We start from the raw sequence: 25,288 nt of genomic DNA, 5'->3' as shown, positions 1-25,288 counted from the left end.
TTTTCGGAACGTAACCGGAACGTATACTGTACAAACAGAATGGATGTGAATGGATCCAATGTTAACCTATGGATCCATTCACATGCGTCCGTCCGTTGGTACGGATGCTTTCTGTACATTCTGGTCCCCGGACCTAAAAATTGCTGCAGGCCCTAATTTTCCGGACCGTTCTGCCCAGCGGAACGGATCCGGACAAAAATGTTGCAGTATTGGGGTAATGGAAAGCGGAACGTTTCTTCACACTAGTGAAGAAATGGACCGTTCCATGGGTGATGGCGGCATGGGCCGACGCGAATCTAGCGGCGGGAGGGTGAGGGGAGGGTGCAGCAGCCAGGCGGGTGGGTGAGGGCTTATACATACCAAATCTTCCGTAGCAGCCGGCGGTAGAGGCTTCCGTCTTCTTCCATGTCATGTGACTAGTCACATGACGCGCTGTGTAGTCACAGCGGAAGAAGAGGAAGCCTCTACCACCGGCTGCCTATCAATCATTGATCAGATCCGTTTTCACTATGTGAACCGGGCCATGGACTGAGCCATCCGGATCCGGTGAAGCAGAGACCGGATCCACTTATCGGATCCTTTTGGCTCAGAACGCAGATGTGAACCTGGCCTTAGTTAGTCTCTGGTTTACTTTAAGTAAAAAAAAATATATTTTAACTTACCTGGGGCTTCTTCCAGCCCCCTGGACTCCTACTGTGCCAACGCTGTCCTGACCACCACAAAGCTGGGCAGCCCGGAGCGAATCAGAAGGACTCCATGGGCACAGTAGGAGTCCAGGGGGCTAAAAGAAGCCCCAGGTAATTTTTTTTTCTTTTCCTAAGTTTCCCTTTAAAGAAACTCTGAAGCCTCCAGAAAACGCAGTTTTTATTTTACCAGATGCTGCGGTCTGTACAGACCAGTATGCGCCTCCGGGGTGTATGGCCCCCCGTCACCTCACGATCTCAACGCCTGCTGGATGGTCCAGTGGAGGGCGGATCCCGCGTCCTCTCCGAGTTGGGGATAGATAGCTTGCAACAAAAAAACACACAGGAAGACCAGCTTCCAATAGTGTGATACTGCGTTTATTTAAAAAAAGTTAAAAACAAGCAAAGTCTATGCGCTGAGCATATATGGACTTGTTATGCACATAGGATGTGGGTGAAGTTACGTCCCGTATGGCCGCCAAGACCCACTATAATCCTGTGCAAACACCGTCCGCTCTGCGGAGGATTCAAACCCCGCTATGCTGCTCGCCGTGTCGTCACTCCGTTAGCTCCGCGGAGCTAACGGAGTGACGTAATCACGTTGGACGCGCTGACGCCAGCCGCACACGGCGAGCAGCATAGCGGGGTTTGAATCCTCCGGACGGTGTTTGCACAGGATTATAGTGGGTCTTGGCGGCCATACGGGACGTAACTTCACCCACATCCTATGTGCATAACAAGTCCATATATGCTCAGCGCATAGACTTTGCTTGTTTTTAACTTTTTTTAAATAAACGCAGTATCACACTATTGGAAGCTGGTCTTCCTGTGTGTTTTTTTGTTGCAAGCTATCTATCCCCAACTCGGAGAGGACCCGGGATCCGCCCTCCACTGGACCATCCAGCAGGCGTTGAGATCGTGAGGTGACGGGGGGCCATACACCCCGGAGGCGCATACTGGTCTGTACAGACCGCAGCATCTGGTGAGTTACCCCTGAAAGGGGGGATTGTTTGCAGCAAGTTTCACATGTCATGAGCGCAACTAATAGACTTTTTTACTTCATGAACAACTGGTACAACCCAGAGACTGTGTTGCTGCATATGACAGTATTGATTCAAAGAGACATTTCAGTGGATTAAGTCTGTCGGGGTTTTTTCCACTTACTATTACATAGAGCGAGCGCATATTTTAATCTTTCGCAGTTTTTATTTTACAATGTTGTTAGGCATCAATGCCCCCCCTGAAACGCTGCATCCTCGCGGCTGAAATTTCAATGAATCCCCCCAAAACCACAGGGCACAATCCACAATTTTCTGGTCGAGGATTTTGCTGCCCTGGGGAGGCAGAGCTTTGGGCTGTAGCTCTGCCTCCATGCACGTCAATCTGCGCTGATCGCCGCCTCTCCCCGCCCCTCTCAGTGAAAGAAGACTGAGAGGGGCGGGGAGAGGCGGAGATCCGCGCAGATTGACATTTTTTCCACGCAGATTCTATGCAGAAGCGATCCCCAAATCATCCCTATGGGATTCGGGGGGCTTAACTGAGATTTCAGCTGCAGGGATGCGGCATTTCAGGGGTCATTCATGTTTAACAACATTGTAAAATAAAAAGTGCGTTTTCTGGAGACTTCAGAGTCACATATTTCAACTAATACTACTAATTATGAACTATCACTATGGAGGTGAAGAAAAACTATACATGGTTACATTAGGATATTACAGAAGACAGGTTAGAGGTTGGAGTTTAGGCTATATACAATCGTTTTTTTCTACAAAGTTGCAGCAATCTCGAACACACGTGTGATACCTCTACGTGTGATACCTTGTTGAATTGAAAAAAAAAAAACAATTGTAATCTGTGTGGACACCTCTTAAGTAATAGGTACCCTTTTCCAATTTTACTCAATTACTAGGTAATGCCTAACGATGTTGATTAGAGATGTCGCGAACCTCCGTTTTTCGGTTCACGAACCCTGTTCGCGAACCTCCGTGAAAGGTTCGGTTCACGAAAAAGTTTGCGAACCGCAATAGACTTCAATGGGGAAGCGAACTTTGAAAATTTTTAAAAATTCTACCGGCTGGAAAAATGATAGAAACCATGTTTCAAGGGCTCTAATACCTGGAGGCACACCTGATTGAGTGAAATACACATCACTGCTGGAGGCCCGCCCCCCCTCCCTCCTCCAAGCAAGGTCCTTATACCATTTGACTCAGTTGTCTGCCTACACTAATTAGTTATGGGACAGCTGCTACACACTCTGCTAGGGAGATTTTAATTAGCCTCTTGTGGGACCCTCCTCCACCCTCCACCCCTTCTACCTATTCCCTCCTCCCTCCTACTGGAGGGAGGAGGGTCTCATCTGCCAGGGAATTATACTATTTCAAAAACCAGTTTACATACCATGGCTGAGAATCGAACCCGGGTTTCACTGTGTGGTGGGCAAGTCACCCTAACCGCTGTACCACGACAGTACTAACTGAAGCTGGCCTAGCATTTACCATTTATGCTCAATGCAATAGAAACATTAGGTTGCTTAAAGGGAACCTTAACTGAGAGTGATATGGATGTTTCCTGTAAACAATACCAGTTGCCTGGCAGTCCAGCTAATCTTTGTGTCTGCAATAGTGGCTGAATCACACCCTGAAACAAGCATGCAGCTAATCCAGTCTGACTTCAGTCAGAGCACCTGATCTGCATGCTTGTTCAGGGGCTGTGGCTAAAAGTATTAGAGACACAGGATCAGCAGGCGATTCAGGCATCTGGTATTATTTTAAAAGGAAAAATCCATATCCTTCTCCGTTTAGGTTCCCTTTAAGGATTTGTAGCATAAAAGCCAACTCACATTGGCAGGGATTTGAACCCGGGTCTCACTGTGTGGTGGGCAAGCACCCTAACCACTGTACCACAACAGTACTAACTGAAGCTGGCCTAGCATTTACCATTTATGCTCAATACAAGAGAAAAAGTAGACAAGACAAATAACATTTATATCACACTTTTCTCCTGGCGGACTCAAAGCACCAGAGCTGCAGCCACTAGGGCATGCTTTATAGGCCGCCAGGAGAAAAGTGTGATAAAAATGTTATTTGTCTTATCTACTTTTTTTTATTGCATTGAGCATAAATGGTAAATGCTAGGCCAGCTTCAGTTAGTACTGTTGTGGTACAGTGGTTAGGGTGCTTGCCCACCACACAGTGAGACCCGGGTTCAAATCCCAGCCAATGTGAGTTGGCTTATGCTACAAATCCCTAAAGGGAACCTAAACGGAGAAGGATATGGATTTTTCCTTTTAAAATAATACCGGTTGCCTGAATCGCCTGCTGATCCTGTGTCTCTAATACTTTTAGCCACAGCCCCTGAACAAGCATGCAGATCAGGTGCTCTAACTGAAGTCAGACTGGATTAGCTGCATGCTTGTTTCAGGGTGTGATTCAGCCACTATTGCAGTCACAAAGATCAGCTGGACTGCCAGGCAACTGGTATTGTTTACAGGAAACATCCATATCACTCTCAGTTAAGGTTCCCTTTAAGCAACCTAATGTTTCTATTGCATTGAGCATAAATGGTAAATGCTAGGCCAGCTTCAGTTAGTACTGCCGTGGTACAGCAGTTAGGGTGACTTGCCCACCACACAGTGAAACCCGGGTTCGATTCCCAGCCATGGTATGTAGACTGGTTTTTGAAATAGTATAATTCCCTGGCAGATGAGACCCTCCTCCCTCCGGTAGGAGGTAGAAGGGTGGAAGGGTGGAGGGTCCCACAAGAGGCTAATTACAATCTCCCTAGCAGAGTGTGTAGCAGCTGTCCCATAACTAATTAGTGTAGGCAGACAACTGAGTCAAATGGTATAAGGACCTTGCTTGGAGGGGGGGCGGGCCTCCAGCAGTGAGAGCAGCGTGTTTGGCAATAATGTGTCTGCTGACAGTGATATGGAGAGTCAAAGTTTTGCTCAATACAGCATTATGGGGCGAATCGAACTTCCACAAAAGTTCGCCTGGTGCAGGCGAACGCGAACCCCCAAAGTTGGCCTGGAACCGTTCGCAGGCAAACCATTTGCGACATCTCTAATGTTGTTCCAGGGATTTTATCTGATTGCCATCTGGAGTCGGGAAGGAATTTTTCCCTTTTGGGGCTAATTGGACCATGCCTTGTAAGGGTTTTTTTCGCCTTCCTCTGGATCAACAGGGATATGTGAGGGAGCAGGCTGGAGTTGTACTTTGCACTAGTTGAACTCGATGGACGTATGTCTTTTTTCAACCAAAATAACTATGTAACTATGTAACTATGAATGTCCTATAGACAGTTTGTTCAAAAGTCATAAAAAAAAAATCAGCGAGTTTTCCGAGGGACATGTTTTCCCTGCACACTGAACTTCCTGTATGTGACTATACAGACACAGACCTGGTGAGGGAGATTGGAATTACTTACGGTATAAGACTGTAGTAGTCGTAGGCTTTGCTGGTGCTGGAGAAGGCATTCATTATTACCATGTTAGTGACGACTTGACACGCAGTAATGTTGTTATATTCCTAGTTGCATTGAAATGGGGGAATATTAAAAATGGAAACCACTTTTTTTTTCTTGTTGGAAAGATTTCTTTTTATTTTCCACTACCCCAATGACTGTAAAGGGAGGGCAATTTTAAACATTTGCCAGCTGTCAGAGGTTCCATCTTCTCTCGTATTGGAAACTGGTTTTCGAAAGAGAACCTGAACATAGTCCTATTTTTGCAAACATAATGTAAGAAGGGGTTCCTGTAACAGAGACAATTCCACGCATCTTTGTGTGAACATGAGGTGCCATGGTGACCAGTATGAGAGAGTGTGAGAGTGATAACACCAAATGTAACACACCTGCTCCATGCCAGTCACGTACAGTGGGATGCGAAAGTTTGGACAACCTTGTTAATCGTCATGATTTTCCTGTGTAAAATCGCTGGTTGTTACAATATAAAATGTCAGTTAAATATGTCATACAGGAGACACACACAGTGATATTTGAAATGAAGTTTATTGGATTTACAGGAAGTGCGCAATAATTGTTTAAATAAAATTAGGCAGGTGCATACATTTGGGCATCTTATTCATTCTAAAACCTTTAGAACTAATTATTGGAACTCAAATTGGCTTGGTAAGCTCAATGACTACTGACCTACATACACAGGTGAATCCAGTTATGAGAAAGGGTTTTTAAAGTGAACCAGAGACAAAGCACCTCATGTATTTTACCATATATATCAGTGGAAACATTAAAGAAAACACCTACCCTGCTCTCTGTTTCATCCTTCACTGCTCAGCATACTTCTAATCAGCCCTGATAAAATCCCCGACTGAGTATTCAGTCTGGCTTTGCTCAGGAATCATTATATCTGAGTCATTATAGCAGAGCCAGCAGGGGGCAAGCTTGGTCTTGAAAAGACATCAGAAAAGACAGACTCAGCTATAATGATTCCTGAGCAAAGCCAGACTGAATGCTCAGTCTGGGATTTTATCAGGGCTGATAACAAGCAGGCTGAGCAGTAAAGGATGAAACAGAGAGCAGGGTAGGTGTTTTCTCTAATGTTCCCACTAATATATTTGGCAAAATACATGAGGGTGCTTTGTCTCTGGTTCATTTTAACCACTTGAGGACCGTGGCCTTTACCCCCCTTAAAGAGGAGCTGTTAAGTATAGGGTCTCAGAGACAAAAAACACATATATCAGTAGCTAAATACTGGCTGTACTTACATTACATATGCATTTCACTGTCCACGTTTGGATTTCACAGAATTTTTATATAGTATATGCAGAGAATGATGCTCCTGACAGCTCATGGCAGGTTCCATGTTTGTCTGTCTTGTCTGAAGCCAATTGTGATGTCATATCCTCCCTTACCCTGCTTCCTGATTAATTATTCATTAGCCCTCCCAAGTCCCAGCCCTCAGACACTCCTACCAGTCTCTGGTCTTATGCTTGGTACACAAGATGCGTCTTCCCGCTCGATCCGCGGGTCGATCGGGATCGATTCGATTATTTCCAACATGTTAATTATGCCAAATCGATGGCAGGAACGATCGAAATCCGAATCGAGCATGTTGGAAATAATCTAATCGACCCGCGGAGCGAGCGGGAAAACGCATCGTGTGTATTAGGCACTCACGGGGGGGGGGGTTGGTGCGGATGATTGCGATGTCATTCAATTTGCGGGCGGTTGCGATGTCGGTCGTTTTGCGGGCGATTGCGTTGTCGGCCGTTTTGCTTGCAATGTCAATCGTTTTGCGGGCGATTGCGATGTCAGTCGTTTTGCGGGCGATTGCGAAGTCGGCCATTTTGCTTGCGATCGCGATGTCGGTCGTTTTGCGACCGATCGCGCTGTCAGTTGTTTTGCGGGCGATTGTGATGTCAGTCATTTTGCTTGCGATTGCGATGTCAGTCGTTTTGCTTGCGATTGCGATGTCGGTCGTTGTACGGGCGATTGCGATGTATGTCGCTTTGCTTGAGATGTTGGTCGTTTTGTTTGCGATTGCAAAGTCAGTCGTTTTGCTTGCGATTGCAATGTCAGTCGTTTTGCTTGCGATGTCGGTCGTTGTGCGGGCGATTGCGATGTTGGTCGCTTTGCTTGCGATGTTGGTTGTTTTGTTTGCGATTGCAAAGTCAGTCGTTTTGCTTTGCAATGTCAGTCGTTTTGCGCGTGTTTGCGATGTCGGTCGCAGGCGGTGGGAGAGGGATTCGTGGTGCCGCCGGTGCTCTCACTCGCGGGGGGGGGGGGGGTTTGGGGGTTAGGGCAAGGTAGTGCTGCCGATAGCGGATCGCTGTCACTCATGGGGGTGGTGGAGGTGGGGCTTGGTATGTGCCGCCGATCGCGGCTGGCTGTCACTCGCGGGGGGGGGGGGGGGGTGGTGCTTGGGGGGGGGGGTTGCGGGTGCCGCCGATTGTGGCTGCCTGTCACTTTGATTTTTTTTTACACACAATTGTCCATTTACAGAGATATTTCTCCCACTCAGCATGGGTATGTGTAAAAATACACCCCAAAACACATTATACTACTTCTCCTGAGTACGGCGGTACCACATGTGTGACACTTTTTTGCACCCCAACTGCGCTAAGGGGCCCAAAGTCCAATGAGTACCTTTAGGATTTCACAGGTCATTTTTGTTTCAAGACTACTCCTCACGGTTTAGGGCCCCTAAAATGCCAGGGCAGTATAGGAACCCCACTAATGACAACATTTTAGAAAGAAGACACCCCAAGGTATTCCGTTAGGAGTATGGCGAGTTCATAGAAGATTTTATTTTTTGTCGCAAGTTAGCGGAAATTGATTTCAATTGTTTTTTTTTCACAAAGTGTCATTTTCTGCTAATTTGTGACAAAAAATAAAATCTTCTATGAACTCACCATACTCCTAACGGAATACCTTTGGGTCACTTCTTTCTAGAATGGGGTCATTTGTGGGGTTCCTATACTGCCCTGGCATTTTAGGGGCCCTAAACCGTGAGGAGTAGTCTTGAAACCAAATGTCGCAAAATGACCTGTGAAATCCTAAAGGTACTCATTGGACTTTGGGCCCCTTAGCGTACTTAGGGTGTAAAAAAGTGCCACACATGTGGTACCGCCGTACTCAGGAGAAGTAGTATAATGTGTTTTGGGGTGTATTTTTACACATACCCATGCTAAGTGGGAGAAATATCTCTGTAAATGACAATTGTTTGATGTTTTTTACACACAATTGTCCATTTACATAGAAATTTCTCCCACTCAGCATGGGTATGTGTAAAAATACACCCCAAAACACATTATACTACTTTTCCTGAGTACGGCGGTACCACATGTGTGACACTTTTTTGAAGCCTAGGTGCGCTAAGGGGCCCAACGTCCTATTCACAGGTCATTTTAAGGCATTTGTTTTCTAGACTACTCCTCACGGTTTAGGGCCCCTAAAATGCCAGGGCAGTATAGGAACCCCACAAGTGACCCCATTTTAGAAAGAAGACACCCCAAGGTATTTCGTTAGGTGTATGGCGAGTTCATAGAAGATTTTATTTTTTGTCACAAGCTAGTGAAAAATGACACTTTGTGAAAAAAAACCAATAAAAATCAATTTCCGCTAACTTTTGACAAAAAATAAAATCTTCTATGAACTTGTCAAACACCTAACAGAATACCTTGGGGTGTCTTTTTTTCTAAAATGGGGTCACTTGTGGGGTTCCTATACCGCCCTGGCATTTTACGGGCCCAAAACCGTGAGTAGTCTGGAAACCAAATGTCTCAAAATGACTGTTCAGGGGTATAAGCATCTGCAAATTTTGATGACAGGTGGTCTATGAGGGGGCGAATTTTGTGGAACCGGTCATAAGCAGGGTGGCCTTTTAGATGACAGGTTGTATTGGGCCTGATCTGATGGATAGGAGTGCTAGGGGGGTGACAGGAGGTGATTGATGGGTGTCTCAGGGGGTGGTTAGAGGGGAAAATAGATGCAATCAATGCACTGGGGAGGTGATCGGAAGGGGGTCTGAGGGGGATCTGAGGGTTTGGCCGAGTGATCAGGAGCCCACACGGGGCAAATTAGGGCCTGATCTGATGGGTAGGTGTGCTAGGGGGTGACAGGAGGTGATTGATGGGTGTCTCAAGGTGTGATTAGAGGGGTGAATAGATGCAAGCAATGCACTGGCGAGGTGATCAGGGCTGGGGTCTGAGGGCGTTCTGAGGGTGTGGGCGGGTGATTGAGTGCCCTAGGGGCAGATAGGGGTCTAATCTGATAGGTAGCAGTGACAGGGGGTGATTGATGGGTAATTAGTGGGTGTTTAGGGTGGAGAACAGATGTAAACACTGCACTTGGGAGGTGATCGGACGCCGGATCTGCGGGCGATCTATTGGTGTGGGTGGGTGATCAGATTGCCCGCAAGGGGCAGGTTAGGGGCTGATTGATGGGTGGCAGTGACAGGCGGTGATTGATGGGTGATTGACAGGTGATTGACAGGTAATCAGGGGATAGATGCATACAGTACACAGGGGGGGGGGGTCTGGGGAGAAACTGAGGGGTGGGGGGGGTGATCAGGAGGGAGCAGGGGGCAGTTTAGGGAATAAAAAAAAATAGCGTTGACAGATAATGACAGGGAGTGATTGATGGGTGATTAGGGGGGTGATTGGGTGCAAACAGTGGTCTGGGGGGTGGGCAGGGGGGGGGGAAATCAGTGTGCTTGGGTGCAGACTAGGGTGGCTGCAGCCTGCCCTGGTGGTCCCTCAGACACTGGGACCACCAGGGCAGGAGGCAGCCTGTATAATACACTTTGTATACATTACAAAGTGTATTATACACTTTGTATGCGGCGATCCGGGTGCTAGTAACCCACCAGCGCTTCCGAACGGCCGGCGGGTTACAGCGCGAGGTGGGCGGAGCCAGTCCCCGGCGGCCGACCGCGCCGCCCATGCCCCTACAAGGACCGCCGCCTCTGGGCATGAGCTGGTCCTTTGGGGGTCTACTTTCCGGCCGCCTCTGTGCGTTGGGCGGTCGGGAAGTGGTTAAGGGGGTCAATTGTAAGTTTCCCTCCTCTTTTACATTTCTGAAGAGTAGCAACATGGGGTCTCAAAACAACTCTCAAATGGCCTGAATACAAAGATTGTTCACCATCATGGTTTAGGGGAAGGATACAGAAAGCTGTCTCAGAGATTTCAGCTGTCTGTTTCCACAGTTAGGAACATATTGAGGAAATGGAAGACCACAGGCTAAGTTCAAGTTAAGGCTCGAAGTGGCAGACCAAGAAAAATTTCGGATAAACAGAAGCAACGGATGGTGAGCACAGTCAGAGTCAACACACAGACAAGCACCAAAGACCTACAACATTATCTTGCTGCAGATGGAGTCACTGTGTATCGTTCAACCATTCGGTGCACTTTACACAAGGAGATGCTGTATGTGACAGTGATGCAGAGAAAGCCTTTTCTCTGCCCACAGCACAAACAGAGATATGCTAAAGCACATTTGGACAAGCCAGCTTCCTTTTGGAATAAGATGCTGTGGACTGATGAAACTAAAATTGAGTTATTTGGGCATAGCAAGGGGCGTTATGCATGGAGAAAAAAGAACACAGCAATCCAAGAAAAACACGATACCTTCAGTAAAATATGGTGGTGGTTCCATCATGTTGTGGGGCTGAGTGGCCAGTGCAGGGACTGGGAATCTTGTCAAAGTTGAGGGATGCATGGATTCCACTCAGTACCAGCAGATTCTCGAGTCCAATGTCCAGGAATCAGTGACAAAGCTGAAGCTGCACCGGGGATGGATCTTTCAACAAGACAACGACCCTAAACACTGCTCAAAATCTACTAAGGCATTCATGCAGAGGAACAAGTACAACGTTCTGGAATGGCCATCTCAGTCCCCAGACCTGAATATAAATGAAAATCTGTCGTGTGAGTTAAAGAGAGCTGTCCATGTTCGGAAGCCATCAAACCTGAATGAACTAGAGATGTTTTGTAAAGGAGAATGGTCCAAAATACCTTCAACCAGAATTCAGACTCTCATTGGAACCTACAAGACGTGTTTAGAGGGTGTAATTTCTGCAAAAGGAGGATCTACTAAACATTGATTTCATTTCTTTTTTGTGGTGCCCAAATTTATGCACCTGCCTAATTTTGTTTAAACAATTATTGCATACTTTCTGCAAATCCAATAAACTTCATGTCACTTCTCAAATATCACTGTGTGTGTCTCCTATATGAAATATTTAACTGACATTTTTTATCATAACAACCAACGATTTATACAGGAAAATCATGAAGATTAACAAGGTTGCCCAAACTTTTGTAACCCACTGTAGCTATATACTGAAACAATCACATACCTTTGGCTCAACTGACAAGACACTAAGACATGCTTGGAAAAATAAATCACAAACAGTCCTAAAAAGGAAAAAAAAAATCTCTAGCACGAGGATGGGTTTGAACCTCCGCTAGATTTTTACTGTGTTCTGTCACTCTGATGGCTACATCTCCCTGACTTCCTTTCTCACTCAGAATAACTGGGATATAAATTCTGTGTAATGTCTCAGCACCAGTATAGCATTTAAACTAGGAGTCCTCATTCAACTACTGCATAACATCTTCATTGGTACTATTCAGGTAATGATCACCTCTGTGTGAGATTTGAATAGTGATAATCGTTGCCAAACGGTTCCCCTCCCCTGCTTACACCTCTCTGGCACTACAACTGTCACCTGTCCTGCTTACACTTCTCTGACACTGCCCTGTCCCCTGCTTACACCTCTCTGAAACTGCGACGGTGCCCTCCCTTGCTTACATCTGACACTAAAACATCCCCTCCCATGCTTAAACCTCACTGCCACTGTCCCCTCCCTTGCTTAAAGTTGATTCAAGATAAACTTTTACTTGTTGCATAATTGTGTTCCTTTCATATAGTTTATACTGCATTCCTCAAGCCAAATACTTTTTTTGTTTTGTTTAAATACTCTAATTCCCTATAAACTAAACAAGCCTCGCCCACAGCTTTTTCAGAGAGCCTTGGCACTCAGTCCCATGTAGCAAGGGCTTATGGGAGCTCAGTCTGTGCAGGAGGAGGAGGTTACTAGCCACAGATTTCAGAGGCAGAGGGGAGGAGGGAGGAGGCGAGGGGACTGATTTTGTCACAGGCTGAGGGCGGGAGATTAGCTTGCCTGCGTTCAATGTGACAAACAGAACATGGCTGCCCTCATTTAATCAAATGAATAAATAATCAAACTGTTGAAGCTGTTTGCAGCTAGATTTGCTGTGTAAACTATCTAAATTTTAGATAAGACATATAGACAAGTCACTTGTTCTAGTTAGTTTTTCATCTCGGATCTGCTTTAAACCTATCTGACACTACCACTGTCATCTTCCTTGCTTACAACTGATACTGTGACCGTCCCCTCTCTTGCTTACACCTGACACTAAAATTATTCCCTCCACTGCTTACATGTCTCTCAGACTACAACCATCCCCTACTTTACTTACACCTCACACACTGCCGCGATCCCCTCCCCTGCCTACACCTCTCTGATACTAAGGCTGTCCCCTCCCCTGCTTAAACCAGACATTTTAGCTGTAGTAACATGACATACCTGGCAGACATCATAGCCGGGGTAATGTGACATACCTTGCAAACATCATAGCTGGGGTAGAGGTACAAGGATTCCCAGAACGTCACAGACGTCACACTCTGCACAATAAATATGATAGTTACCGGCAAAAAAAGTTCTAAAACTGCCACTATGTACAAAACATGCTGGCAAAATATGCTAAAATTTGGCACCCCACAGAGATTCCCTGAGGTTTGGTACTCTACAGAGTTTCCTTGAGGATTGGTACCCTACAGAGATTCCCTGAGGTTTGGTACGCTACAGAGATTCCCTGAGGTTTGGTACCCTACAGAGATTCCCTGAGGTTTGGTACCCTACAGAGATTCCCTGAGATTTGGTACCCTACAGAGATTCCCTGAGATTTGGTACCCTACAGAGTTCCCTTGAGGATTGGTACCCTACAGAGATTCCCTGAGGTTTTGTACGCTACAGAGATTCCCTGAGGTTTTGTACCCTACAGAGATTTCCTGAGGTTTGGTACCCTACAGAGATTCCCTGAAGTTTGGTACCCTACAGAGATTCCCTGAAGTTTGGTACACTACAGAGATTCACTGAGTTTTGGTACCCTACAGAGTTTCCTTGAGGATTGGTACCCTACAGAGATTCCCTGAGGTTTGGTACGCTACAGAGATTCCCTGAGGTTTGGTACCCTACAGAGATTCCCTGAAGTTTGGTACTCTACAGAGACTCCCTGAGGTTTGGTACCCTACAGAGATTCCCTGAAGTTTGGTACTCTACAGAGATTCCCTGAGGTTTGGTACTCTACAGAGATTCCCTGAGGTTTGGCACCTTACAGAGATTCCCAGGCCTCCATTATCACCATCAATACTCATGCAATGCACTCACCAGATTCCCTGGCTGACCGAATTACAGCCCAGCTATATGTGCTCAGGTATGTGTGAGAGTGCTCTCGCTTGCACTCGTGCAGTATGGAGCGGCCCGTTATTGGAAGCACTGTGGGACACGAGTGCTTCCAAAACCTTCTGAGTGTTCCCAGAGGCGGCAAAATTAAACCAGGGACATTGCATCCATTGATCCAGAAAAAAAAAATCGTTCCAGACCAAAACTTGTGGTCCATGTAGCAGAACAGACCAAACGGATCCATTGGTTAACATTGGATCTGTTCGCATCTGTTGGGCGGGAATTTGGAACCAGTACTGCTGCTTTATGGTGTTGTTTATTGCTTCACCATGAATAGCGGTAGAGCGGTGACAGATCTCTCAGTTTCGATCAGAGAGGATCTGTCTCTTGGTCATTTGGCTACCAAAATCCTTAGCTGTATAAAATAAGCAGTACATTAACACAGAGCTGGGTTTAAAAATGCAAAAAAAAGAAAAGGGCAGCAGTGATGTCACTTTTGGCATTACAGAAAAACAGTAAAGATAGAAACGAGTAAAAACGTTATTTTCTTTTTTTCATATCCCATTTCTCTTAAATCTGACATGCAACACAAAGGATAGGCAAGCTAAAGAAATATTTTCTTATTGGATGATTTATTTATTTTGTTTGTTTCAATTAATATGGATTTTCATCTCAGTTTAAAGCAGACCAAGCGGAAAAAAAATTATGATATAATGACTTGTATGTGTAGTACGGATAAAAAAAAAAATAGAACATTAGTAGCAAAGAAAAGAGTCTCATATTTTTATTTTCAGTTATATAGCGTTTTTTTTTTTTTATAACATTGCATCATTCTGTCATATTTGCAGTTATAAAACCAAACGTATAAAACGAAGCAGAAATAATGACCTGCAGTAAAACCTCATCTCAGGCTGTCTCTCGCTGTTTCTTGGCTGTTTGAGAGCTTCAGAAAACAGGACTGTAGCTGAGCAAGTTGGTCGAGTTCAGAGAAGCCATTCTGCATAGATAATTACATAGATAGTTTTTATAACTCTTCCTGTACTTGAAAACAATGTGAGACACTTTTCTTTGCTCCTAATGTTCTATTAATTATATATACTGCACATACAATTCCTTATCTCATAAGTGTATTTTCGCTTCAGGTTTGCCTTAAAGAGAAACTGAAGCGGAAAAAAAATTGTATGATATAATGATTTGTATGTGTAGTACAGCTAAGAAATAAAACATCAGGACATTAGGAGCAGAGACATAAGTCTAATATTGTTTCCAGTACAGGAAGAGTTAAGAAACTCCAGTTGTTATCTATGCAAAAGAGCCATTGAGCTCCATGACTTCCAATGTCGCAAAGAGCTCTGTCTTCTGAAGCTTGTTATCTCAACTGTCGGTCACTGTATCTTATTTTCTCTCCAGAGGACAGTTCAAAAGTTCACTGGCCTGCTCTGTACAATTACTTAGTATGCTGAGTAGTGTATAAACTGCAAATATGAGAATGATGCAATGTTATAAAAAAAACAAACACTATATTACTGAAAATAAAAATATGAGAATATTTTCTTTGCTACTAATGTTCAAGTAATTATCCATACTACACAACCAATTCATTATATCAATTTTTTTTCCCGCTTCAGTGTCTCTTTAAAGGGAACCTAAACTGAGAGGGATATGGGTGTTTCCTTTTAAACTATACCAGTTTACTGGCAGTCCTGCTGATCTCTTTGCTGCAGTAGTGGCTGAATCACACACCTGAAACAAGCATGCAGCTAATCCAGTCTGACTTCAGTCAGAGCACCTGATCTGCATGCTTGTTCAGGGGCTGTGGCTGAAAGTATTAAAGACACACAATCAGCGGGAGAGTCAGGCAACAGGTATTATTTATTTAAAACAAGTTTTTTTATTTTTCATACAGGTATTTTTTAAATAGGAAATATCCATATCCTCATTTTAGGTTCCCTTTAAGTATAAATAGGTTTCCGTACTTGCTGAGTTCGCATTTCCTCTTTGCAAACAACTTCTTTCCAGGCCGCCATGCTAATCCTGTGGCTTCATTGCAAACAGAAATGGCACAATAGATTCACTTGAAATGTGTATTTGTTAATTCTCCCTTACTCTCCCTTTCTGGTCAGTGTCTTCTAATGAATAGGTTAGGGTTATATAGAACAAAGATCAGAAGCAGAGCAGCAGACATTCTCTCATAGCCCCATCTTACAAACATACAACAAATTCTCAGTTATAGCCATTACCTCCGGCGTATCTGGAACACACAGACCTCCAACCTGTGCAGAAAAAGAGAAGAAAGTAAAGAAAACAACAATTACTGCAGAAGAAGAAGGGTCTGTAAACAACACACTCAGCCTGTGATGGATAATCCTGCTACCTGATTGGCTGTTGGACAGGTGCAGTTCTCCTTATAGGTAGGCTGGCACGGAACACACCTGCAACACACCAAGCAAGATGGGTTGTGAATGCAAAGTGACAGAATATAATGCACAATGAGTGACAGACTGAAACCATGCAGAGACAAAAAAGCCTTAGAGAACACAGGACGACAAAAGTTATGCTCCAACATGCACTGGATTTATTCAGAAATGTGTAATGTACTAGTAGATGGCAAAAGTTTAGTTTGCAAGCCTTCCTTGGGTCATACCACACCACAGGGAGACCTGCTCAACATAGGAACATAGGATGTGGCTGAGCGAATAAACAAGTTGATTAGGAAGTATAGATAATTCTACTCCTCTGCACCCTTTTATCCGATCAGAAGAAATCCGTTTAAAATGAGGGCATAATGCTCCATCACTAACTCCACCCCCAGTCCCCTCACCCGATCAGTAATATAACAGCCTTCTCCCGTGAGATCAAACCAAAATCAGTTGACTGAAGTCCTATTTTGAAGTTGTTGTTTTTTGTTTGTTTTTTATATAAATTTAATTACTTTTTTTTTTTTTTTTACTATGTTGCTATCTCTTACAGTAGGTAGTGAAAATCTGACAGGTTTTGGTTTAGTCCATCTATTCATGAGGGGATTCTCAGATTCTTTATTTACAAAAGCTCTTACTGAACAGCCATTACGCTATCCAACTTTGGGCCCTTTTCCACTACAGCGTTGGCGATTGCCTAATCGCAAAACCGCAAACCGCTAATGATTTTAAAATCGCTACAGTTTGCTTTTTAACATCGGAATCGCGGTAGGTAATTTCCACTACCACGATTCATTTTTTACTTCATCGAGATCGCGCCGTGAAACGATTTTTGCCGCGATTTTGTTATGCAGCGCATAGCATAGCAAAATCGCGATCGCAAACGTCGGGAAATCGACAGGAATTTTTTTTCTTTTGCTGAATCGCAATCGCTAGAGTTCAGCGCGAACGCTAGCGATTGCTAGTGGAAAAGGGCCCTTTCAGAATCTGCAAATGAGTAGGGAGGGAGGCTAGCATCTTTGTATAGATCATTTCCAGGGAGTGGTTTTGTACAGAATAAGAGTAATACTGAGAAACTACTATGAGGAGATTGATTAGTCAAAAATTCTGTGTTTTCTGTCAGCTTTGTACTGCCTACTGTAATTAATTAATTGTACTTAATTAGTTAAAAATTGTCAAAGGACGTGTCTAACTTTACCCCAAGCAGGGCAGGCAGCACTACACAGGCGATAGCTATACACACAGTGTAATGTAATAATAAATGATCATATTGGACAACAATTATCATGTGTGCCTGAGGCTTAACAGACGCCAAGATGTGTCCCCGCCAGACTGTGCCGCTGTTATCTCACTTACTGATTGCCTGCAGCGTTTGGAGTTGTTCCCGTACACGTGACACATCTGTAGCTTTGGTTTATATAGTCTTCCTCTACAAAATAAACAAAGGAAAGTACAGACATATTTTATTGACTTACTCAAACATGTATGTTCCTAATACATCAACCCCTGCATCAGAGTAGCTTACACTCCAACGTCACACACATACATTATAGAACTCATTTATTGAAGAGGCACTGTAGTGACATATAGTAGAATGCAGTAAATTATACAGTAATTATTCTGGTTTCAGCATTAGAAACACTTCCGATATCTATACATTGCATGATGTCTAGCCCAGGCTGCTTAGCTATGTGGAATTCTCCTCCCAGAGCATTCTGGGAGACCAGATATTATTTCTACTGGCTTTGGAATTCTCCATAAACAAAGATTCTGCAGAGCTGCACCTGACAGGACTAAAGATGTTGCCCCCTGCTGAGATCTGGGCACCTATACATTCAAAGGACTTTGTTGGGCAAATGTTCAGGGCTCTGAGCTGCTGTTTTACCACAAATTGCTACACCCCCTCCTCTATGGTCTTGTCTTCCCTAACTTAGGACAGAGTAATTGTTTATGAGGTAATTCCCATGAATGACACATTTTCTGCAATCATAGGCATAACTACCAGACCAGTCATAAGATGCAGACAGACATATATGGTCTTATTACCAGTCACGCTGCCACTGCCACATGAACACTGGCTGCTGCTACAGGCTAGGCACAACCGTCGATCCAGGGAAACTTTTCGAGTCTGTCAGGGCAAAAAAAATAAAATAAAATGATGTCTCTTCACCCAAATCTGTAAAACCTTTATTTAATAACTTGGTTTAAGGAACAATGAGCAGCTGTAGCCTAGGAAGAGTTAGTAAGAGGATACGGTGCATGTGAGATAGTTATATTATAGGTCAGAGTGAGGGGTGTGCGGGCAGCTTCGGTGAAAAGGAAGTGCCGCTGTGAGGGCAGGGTCATAGTGAGGGCAGCGTCAGGACTCGAGGTGTCGGCATGAGGACAGCGTTAAATAATTTGTGAATACAAGCCCTTCCCACACATGGGCTGGCCCTCTGTAAGCTTAGCTTGTGTGCAGTATAGAATAAGGGTAGGGTTATTTTGAAGGGCAGGTTAAAGTGAGATTAAGGCCAGTATTATAGAAGAGTTAGTAAGAGGACAGGGAACATGTGAGATAGTGATATTATAGATCAGTGTGAGGGCAGCGTTAGGGTGAGGGCAGTGTTAGGGTGATGGCAGCGTCAGAGTGAGGGCAGGGTCATAGTGAGGGTAGTGTCAGTGTGAGAGCAACGTCAGTGTGAGGGCGGGGCCCGTGTAACGGCAGGGTCAGTGAGAGGGCATGGTTATTCAGGGTAGGAGTTAGTGTTAGGGTAGGTTTGTGTGAGGTCTGAGTAGTGCTAGGGTAGGCTCAATTGAAGGTAGGTTAGTGTGAACATTAGGTAGTGTAGTGTAAACATAAAGGTAGTGTGATGGTAGGTTAATGTAAGGGCAGGTTAGTGTGAGGGTAGATTAGTCTGTGGGTAAAGTGATTTTGATGGTCGGTTACTGGAGGTAGTCAATTTGACACTAAGATTGTTTCTAAGAAGTTTTCCATATTTCAGATGACAAACCTGCAAAGAGACGATTCAGACGACAGCAGAGCTAATGACTCACCTGGCTTCTGCAGTACTTACTTCATTTGCGCAGGATGAGCAGGTGACTTGTGGTGATCCCAGGGACTGGACTGTATAAGTATCAGGACATGTACACCTCAGGCCTGGAACCAGAAGACAGAATAAGCAGATCGCAAACAGGACTGGAACTGTCAGGCGGCTAATCTAAAAATAATAAGAGTTTTAAAAAAAGGCTAAAAAATTCAGGACACATGGAATAATGTCCCCTATTATAGTGCTTTTATTACTGTGACCCCATCTTACCCACTCCACTATCCATGCTGATGTGCTTACCCACTCCACCATCCATGCTGGTATGCTTACCCACTCCACCATCCATGCGGATATGCTTACCCACTCCACCATCCATGCGGATATGCTTACCCACTCCACCATCCATGCTAGTATGCTTACCCACTCCACCATCCATGCTGGTATGCTTACCCACTCCACCATCCATGCTGGTATGCTTACCCACTCCACCATCCATGCTGGTATGCTCATGCTGGTATGCTTACCCACTCCACCATCCATGCTGGTATGCTTACCCACTCCACCATCCATGCTGGTATGCTTACCCACTCCACCATCCATGCTGGTATGCTTACCCACTCCACCATCCATGCTGGTATGCTTACCCACTCCACCATCCATGCTGGTATGCTTACCCTCTCCACCATCCATGCTGGTATGCTTACCCACTCCACCATCCATGCTGGTATGCTTACCCACTCCACCATCCATGCCCATACTCTTAGGGCTTTTGAAAATCGCACTATTATTATTTATTGTATTTATAAAGCGCCAACATATTACGCAGCACTAAAAAGCTTGTGCAATGATAGCCTATGAAAGTGTTCACATCTGAGCGTTTTGTTTCCGATCCGCGCAGCAAAGTGCTGCCTGTACCTTTCTTTTTCTGAGCGTTTGTGCTCAATGGAAGTCCACCCACTTCGCCCTTTAACGATTTTAATTAATTTTACTCTACCTGGCGCCTCTGTTATCCTGCTACAAAATAATTTAATCCACCCTTGGTGGAGGGGTGTATCCCCACTTTTTCCTATCTACAGAGAGCGACTTCTTAGACCTGAGCGGGGTCAGGTTATAATTCTCCCCGCCTGCTCGCCCAGTGGTTGCCTTGGTGGTGACCTACCTTTGTGAGTATAATCACCTTCTTTATCACCAGATACCATTACATTAACATACTACACCATATCGGGCTCTCGGTTTCCCTCTCTTTACATTGGCTAACAGTATCATTCGGAACGACTGTTAGTGGTTTTGCTTCACTACAGTGTAAGATTGCATTCGTGCGTATGTGTGCGTGGCGTTTCCGTATTCGGCCTAAAGTGTAAAGCTGACCCGAATACAAAAACGTGGATTGCGCGCTGAGCACTCGACAGCAGAGTGGAAGTGTCTAGCAACAGCTAGTGGTGGCAGTGAGAAGTGTTCTGAGGGGTACCAGCCTTGTTTTAGCTTGACTAAGGCTGCTTCCCCTCTCGATCTGGTCAAACCCGCAGTCGGGAACCGTATACGCAGGCGAGTCGCGGGCCGGTTCCTGACATAATTGGCTGGCAGTGGTGGGAACGTTTAGTACATTAGTACGCAGTTTAGCTCGCTATTCTGAGTACTAACACACTTTACATTGTAAGCTTGCAAGGGCAGGGTCATCCTCCTAATGTTTACTGTTTGTGTTGTAATATTTGTGCTGCTTGAGACTGCTGTACATTTTCGGGTTTGTTCCCTGTGTTGTCTAACGGTGCTTTGTAAAGCGCTGCGGAATATGTCGGCGCTATATAAATAAATAATAATAATAATAATAATAATAATACAAACAATAGTGTACATCATACACGCACGGGGGTAGCAAGGGAAAGGGTGTGGACATTGGCGGGCCCCATTAAAGTTTTGCTAGGGGGTCCCATAATTACAAACAAATATTGCATACAAATAACCTCTAGGATAACACCCCCCCCTCCCCCCCTTAGATGGTCTGGCCTTGGTTCCGCTTCCATCCAGATAGATTGTTCCTCTGACCCCTGCAGATAGCATGCTCTTGGTTCCTCTCCCCCAGATAGAATCATTGGCTGGCTATTGATCCTACCCCCCCATCCTCGCCCCGAACTGTAGCAGAGGCGTTCTCACCTATCCGGCCAACGTGCTGCATCCTTCTTTCTTCAGTGTCATTCCATTTCCATCCAATATGGCGCCTCTTTTCTGTTCCCCCAGGCCTGTATTTACATATGTAACGGGGACAGAGATGCCACGAGCGTGGAGACGGCGCAGGGATGGAGACGGACGGATGCTGAAAGGAGGAGGGTGTATTGGCTGGACAGGAATGATCCAGGTCACCCATTCTTTACAAATCCCTGGAGGAACTACCATTAGTTTAAGGGTGGTGGGGGGGGGGGGGGGTTGAAGAGACCTGGGTGACCAACACAGCCAGCTATGGGGAAAAGTTTACTATCACTATCATTTTGTATAGCACTTTGATCTTCCTCAGCCTGTCCACTGGCACGCCTCCTTCTGTGTATTCTCTCTATCACTGCTGGGCCCCGGTACCCAGTTAGTGACATCAGGTCACGGGATACAGGTGCACGGCGGCGATGGAGAGATGACTTGGGACACTTGAGGACGGAGTGCATCAGTGGGGAGCTGTTTCAACACTCAAAATGGGCTCAGAGAGAGGGGTCGGTGACAAATTACACCTGGGGGGAGAGCGGCCCGGGGGTCATTTGGGACGGTCCTCAGGAAATTAAACGCCGGTACCGCTGCACACCCGACCGAGTGCTTTCAAGCCAGATCTTTCTAGCATGCCGGATCGATCATTTTGATATATTTTGCCTGGAAATAGTTTAAAATTACAATGGGCAGCCACGATGCAGCACCGATCATAATGATGAAATCTGCCGTATATCAATGCCACAAATCAAGTAATGTATGCGCACCTATAGGATGATTTTTAGAGTAACCAGTTAACTTATCAGTATGTTTTTGGGTTGTGGGTGGAAATCTGCACAAACAGAGGGAGCATACAAACTCCATGCAGGGAATGTCCTGGCTGGGAGGTGGTCGTGCATAGCAAGAGGGATCTCCGCGAAATAACCAAGCCACCCAGTTTAATACGTTTACCACCACATGGGTTTGCCTTAAAGCGGACCTAAACCCAGAACTTCCTCTCTGCTCTAACAGGTAAGCAACAGCATAATAACCTGTAAAGAAAAACATTTCTTTGTTACAGCTGATACAAATTCTGCAATAAACCTGCAGTGTGTCTACTTCCTGCTTTCATGGAAGCAGCCATAGGGTTAACATGAGTTTACAAATTAGCTGCTCTGCCGAGGCAGCCAGCTGGCACAGCTGAGAGATCAAATTATAACCTGTGATTAGTCACAGATGAGGGGGGAATTAGACAGGCTAAACTCTCTAAATACATACAGGGTGCATTTCTCTCTGTTTTCCTTCTGAACTGCGCAAGAGGTCAGGTCCACTACAAGTGCCCTTAGGGCTATGAGATTGCATGATTTAGTTAAGGTGCCTATACATTACTAGGTTTTCAATCGAGCAATTAAGCAATCTACTTTATTCAGCGACGAACTACAGTGTGGTTGACTGAAAATCGATTGACTAGCGGCCCACCCACTGCAAGCGAGATCCTGGCTATTCTCCTTCACTAATTTAGATAAACAATGCTGTGCCTCCCGGCTCTGACACCAAAAAACGATTCTGTGTCAATCCAAATCATGTAATCAGTGGCCTATTATTTAACGATCAACCAATAGTTTCCATCCTGCCCGATTGAGTAAATTGATTGATTCGTGCAGATATCGGCCAACTTCCATCGATCAAGCAGAATGGAACAAAATAACTTCCCCCGTCCGATAAAATGATCAAATCGAATGGTCTATCCAGCAGGAAAATCGAGTGTTATATTACCTGAAAGGTGTGATGACACCAAAACGCCAATGAGGAATTGGGAAGCACTGTACAGTGGGGAGGTGTATGGGTGCATACACACATCCAACTTTGATTGGCCAATAATTTATAAATTTTACCACCTCCATGTAGTATGAGGGCTAATAGTTTTAGGTAATCTCTCACGCTACATGGAAGGGGTAAAATTGGTCAATGATTTGCCAATCAAAATTGGATGTGTGTATACAGAGATAAAATAGTTCAGTAGTATGGCTGAATACAGAAAACTCCACCTATAACAGAAACACTTTCTTTCCAATCAACCACAGAATCCTGTCACGTCGATTTTCTCCACATGCTGTGCGGTTTTCTGTACAATTTGTAAAAAGCTGATCGAATAATCGCATTTGAGGAAAATATTGTACCATGAATGGGCACCTTTAAAATGATTGAGAAGACCCTTAGTGACCCCAGCTGTTGTCCTGGAAATAGAGGAGTCAGGCAGCCCCCCTGGTGTCCCCCCATAGCTCACTCACCGTTTGGTGAACTCCCCCCTAAGGCAGCCTCCCTGGTGTCCCCCCATAGCTCACTCACTGTCTGGTGCCCCCCTCCCTCAGGCAGTCCCCCTGGTGTCCCCCTATAGCTCACTCACCATCTGGTGCCTCCCCCCTCAGGCAGCCCCCCTGGAATCCCCCCATAGCTCACTCACTGTCTGGTGACCCCCCCTCAGGCAGCCACCCAGTGTCCCCCCATAGCTCACTTACTGTCTGGTGCCCCCCTCAGGCAGCCCCCCCATAGCTCACTCACTGTCTGGTGCCCCCCCTTAAGCAGCCCCCCTGGCGTCCCCCATAGCTCACGCACCGTATGGTGCCACCCCCCCTCAGGCAGCCCCCCTGGTGTCCCCCACAGCTCACTCACTGTCTGGTGCCCCCCCCCCCTCAGGCAGCCCCCCTGGTGTCCCCCATAGCTCACGCACCGTATGGTGCCACCCCCCCCCCCCCTCAGGCAGCCCCCTGGTGTCCCCCCACAGCTCACTCACTGTCTGGTGCCCCCCACCCCTCAGACAGCCCCCCTGGTGTCCCCCATAGCTCACTCACTGTCTGGTGCCACCTTCCCCTCAGGAGGCTCCCCCTGATGTCCCCCCCATAGCTCACTCACCGTCTGGTGCCCCCCCTCCCTCAGGCAGCCCCCCTGGTGTCCCCCCCCCATAGCTCACTCACCGTCTGGTGCCACCTTCCCCTCAGGAGGCTCCCCCTGATGTCCCCCCCATAGCTCACTCACCGTCTGGTGTCCCCCTCCTCAGGCAGCCCCCCTCCCCCCTGGTGTCCCCCCATAGCTCACTCACCGTCTGGTGCTTGGATACTGGGTGTCTGGCAGGCATCGCAGGCATAGCTGGCCACATTGTAGTACTGGCTGCTGCTGCAGTTCCCTGGTTGGGAGAAGGCAATGGAGGTGGACTGGCACAGGCAGCAGGTTGGCAGCAGCAAAAGCAGCAGCAGACGGCACAGAGGGGGCATCATGATGGGATCAGGACTGGAGCACACAGCAGCTTCTCTCCATCACAGCTCAGAGGCAGCCCTGTAACTATGGAAACACAATACAACAGCTCACATTACAACAATCATTCTGCCTATTGGTCTGCAGGAGTAACTGAAAGCACAGCTACACCCAGTGTACATAGTCATTAGACCGTCTCCCCTCATAGTGGACACAGAAGCCATGTGACTTGCCCAGACTCCTCATAGTGTGCACAGCAGTCATGTGACCTGCCCAGCTTCCCTCCAACCCACAACATACAATGTTACGTTTAAAAGAAAGTGTAGCAATAGCAATGAAACATTCACAAGTGTAATTTTATGTATAAAATAGCAAGGAACAGGTTTCCTGTTTGTTCACAGATGGAAATTTCATATCTACCACACTACTGAGATATTATTTTATTACTATTAGTATTATTATTTATTAAAAACAATAAGGATTATCAAATATTTATTATTACTGTTTTTATTGATAATTATTAATGCTGTTATCATATTATTAAGTGTTAATTCACATAGGTGTCTAAACGCCACGGTTTTGTCATTTGTCATTGAAGCACTGTCTATACAAATGCATGGAAGCGATTTTTAAACAACTGTTAGGCCCCATTTACACTTGCTGATCGCAAAAAACGCTATCGATTTTGCTAGCGTTTTGCTCTGGCGTTTTTTTAGCGATTAACGCCAAAAATCACCATTCACACCTGGCGATTTTTAGCGATCACATATTGCGCTTCTATAGCACTAAAAC

General features: G+C 45.6%; 1 protein-coding gene across 1 annotated transcript in view; it reads right to left on the bottom strand.

Annotated features, from left to right (window-relative positions):
- Positions 1-24,680, bottom strand: part of LOC137539107 (meckelin-like) — an 84,646-nt gene extending 59,966 nt beyond the window's left edge. The window contains exons 1-8 of the mRNA XM_068261588.1: positions 24,345-24,680; positions 19,106-19,188; positions 18,096-18,177; positions 17,406-17,478; positions 16,007-16,064; positions 15,873-15,905; positions 12,789-12,851; positions 5,109-5,209 (exon numbers count right to left, since the gene is read on the bottom strand). Coding sequence (XP_068117689.1) covers positions 5,109-5,209; positions 12,789-12,851; positions 15,873-15,905; positions 16,007-16,064; positions 17,406-17,478; positions 18,096-18,177; positions 19,106-19,188; positions 24,345-24,519 — 668 coding nt within the window. The 5' untranslated portion in view covers positions 24,520-24,680. The remainder of the gene's footprint in view (positions 1-5,108; positions 5,210-12,788; positions 12,852-15,872; positions 15,906-16,006; positions 16,065-17,405; positions 17,479-18,095; positions 18,178-19,105; positions 19,189-24,344) is intronic.
- Between the last annotated feature and the right edge of the window lie 608 nt (positions 24,681-25,288).

The sequence above is a fragment of the Hyperolius riggenbachi genome, chromosome 11 (assembly GCF_040937935.1).
Source record: "Hyperolius riggenbachi isolate aHypRig1 chromosome 11, aHypRig1.pri, whole genome shotgun sequence".
Taxonomy (NCBI): Eukaryota; Metazoa; Chordata; class Amphibia; order Anura; family Hyperoliidae; genus Hyperolius; species Hyperolius riggenbachi.
This window is presented reverse-complemented; position numbering and strand designations above follow the sequence as displayed.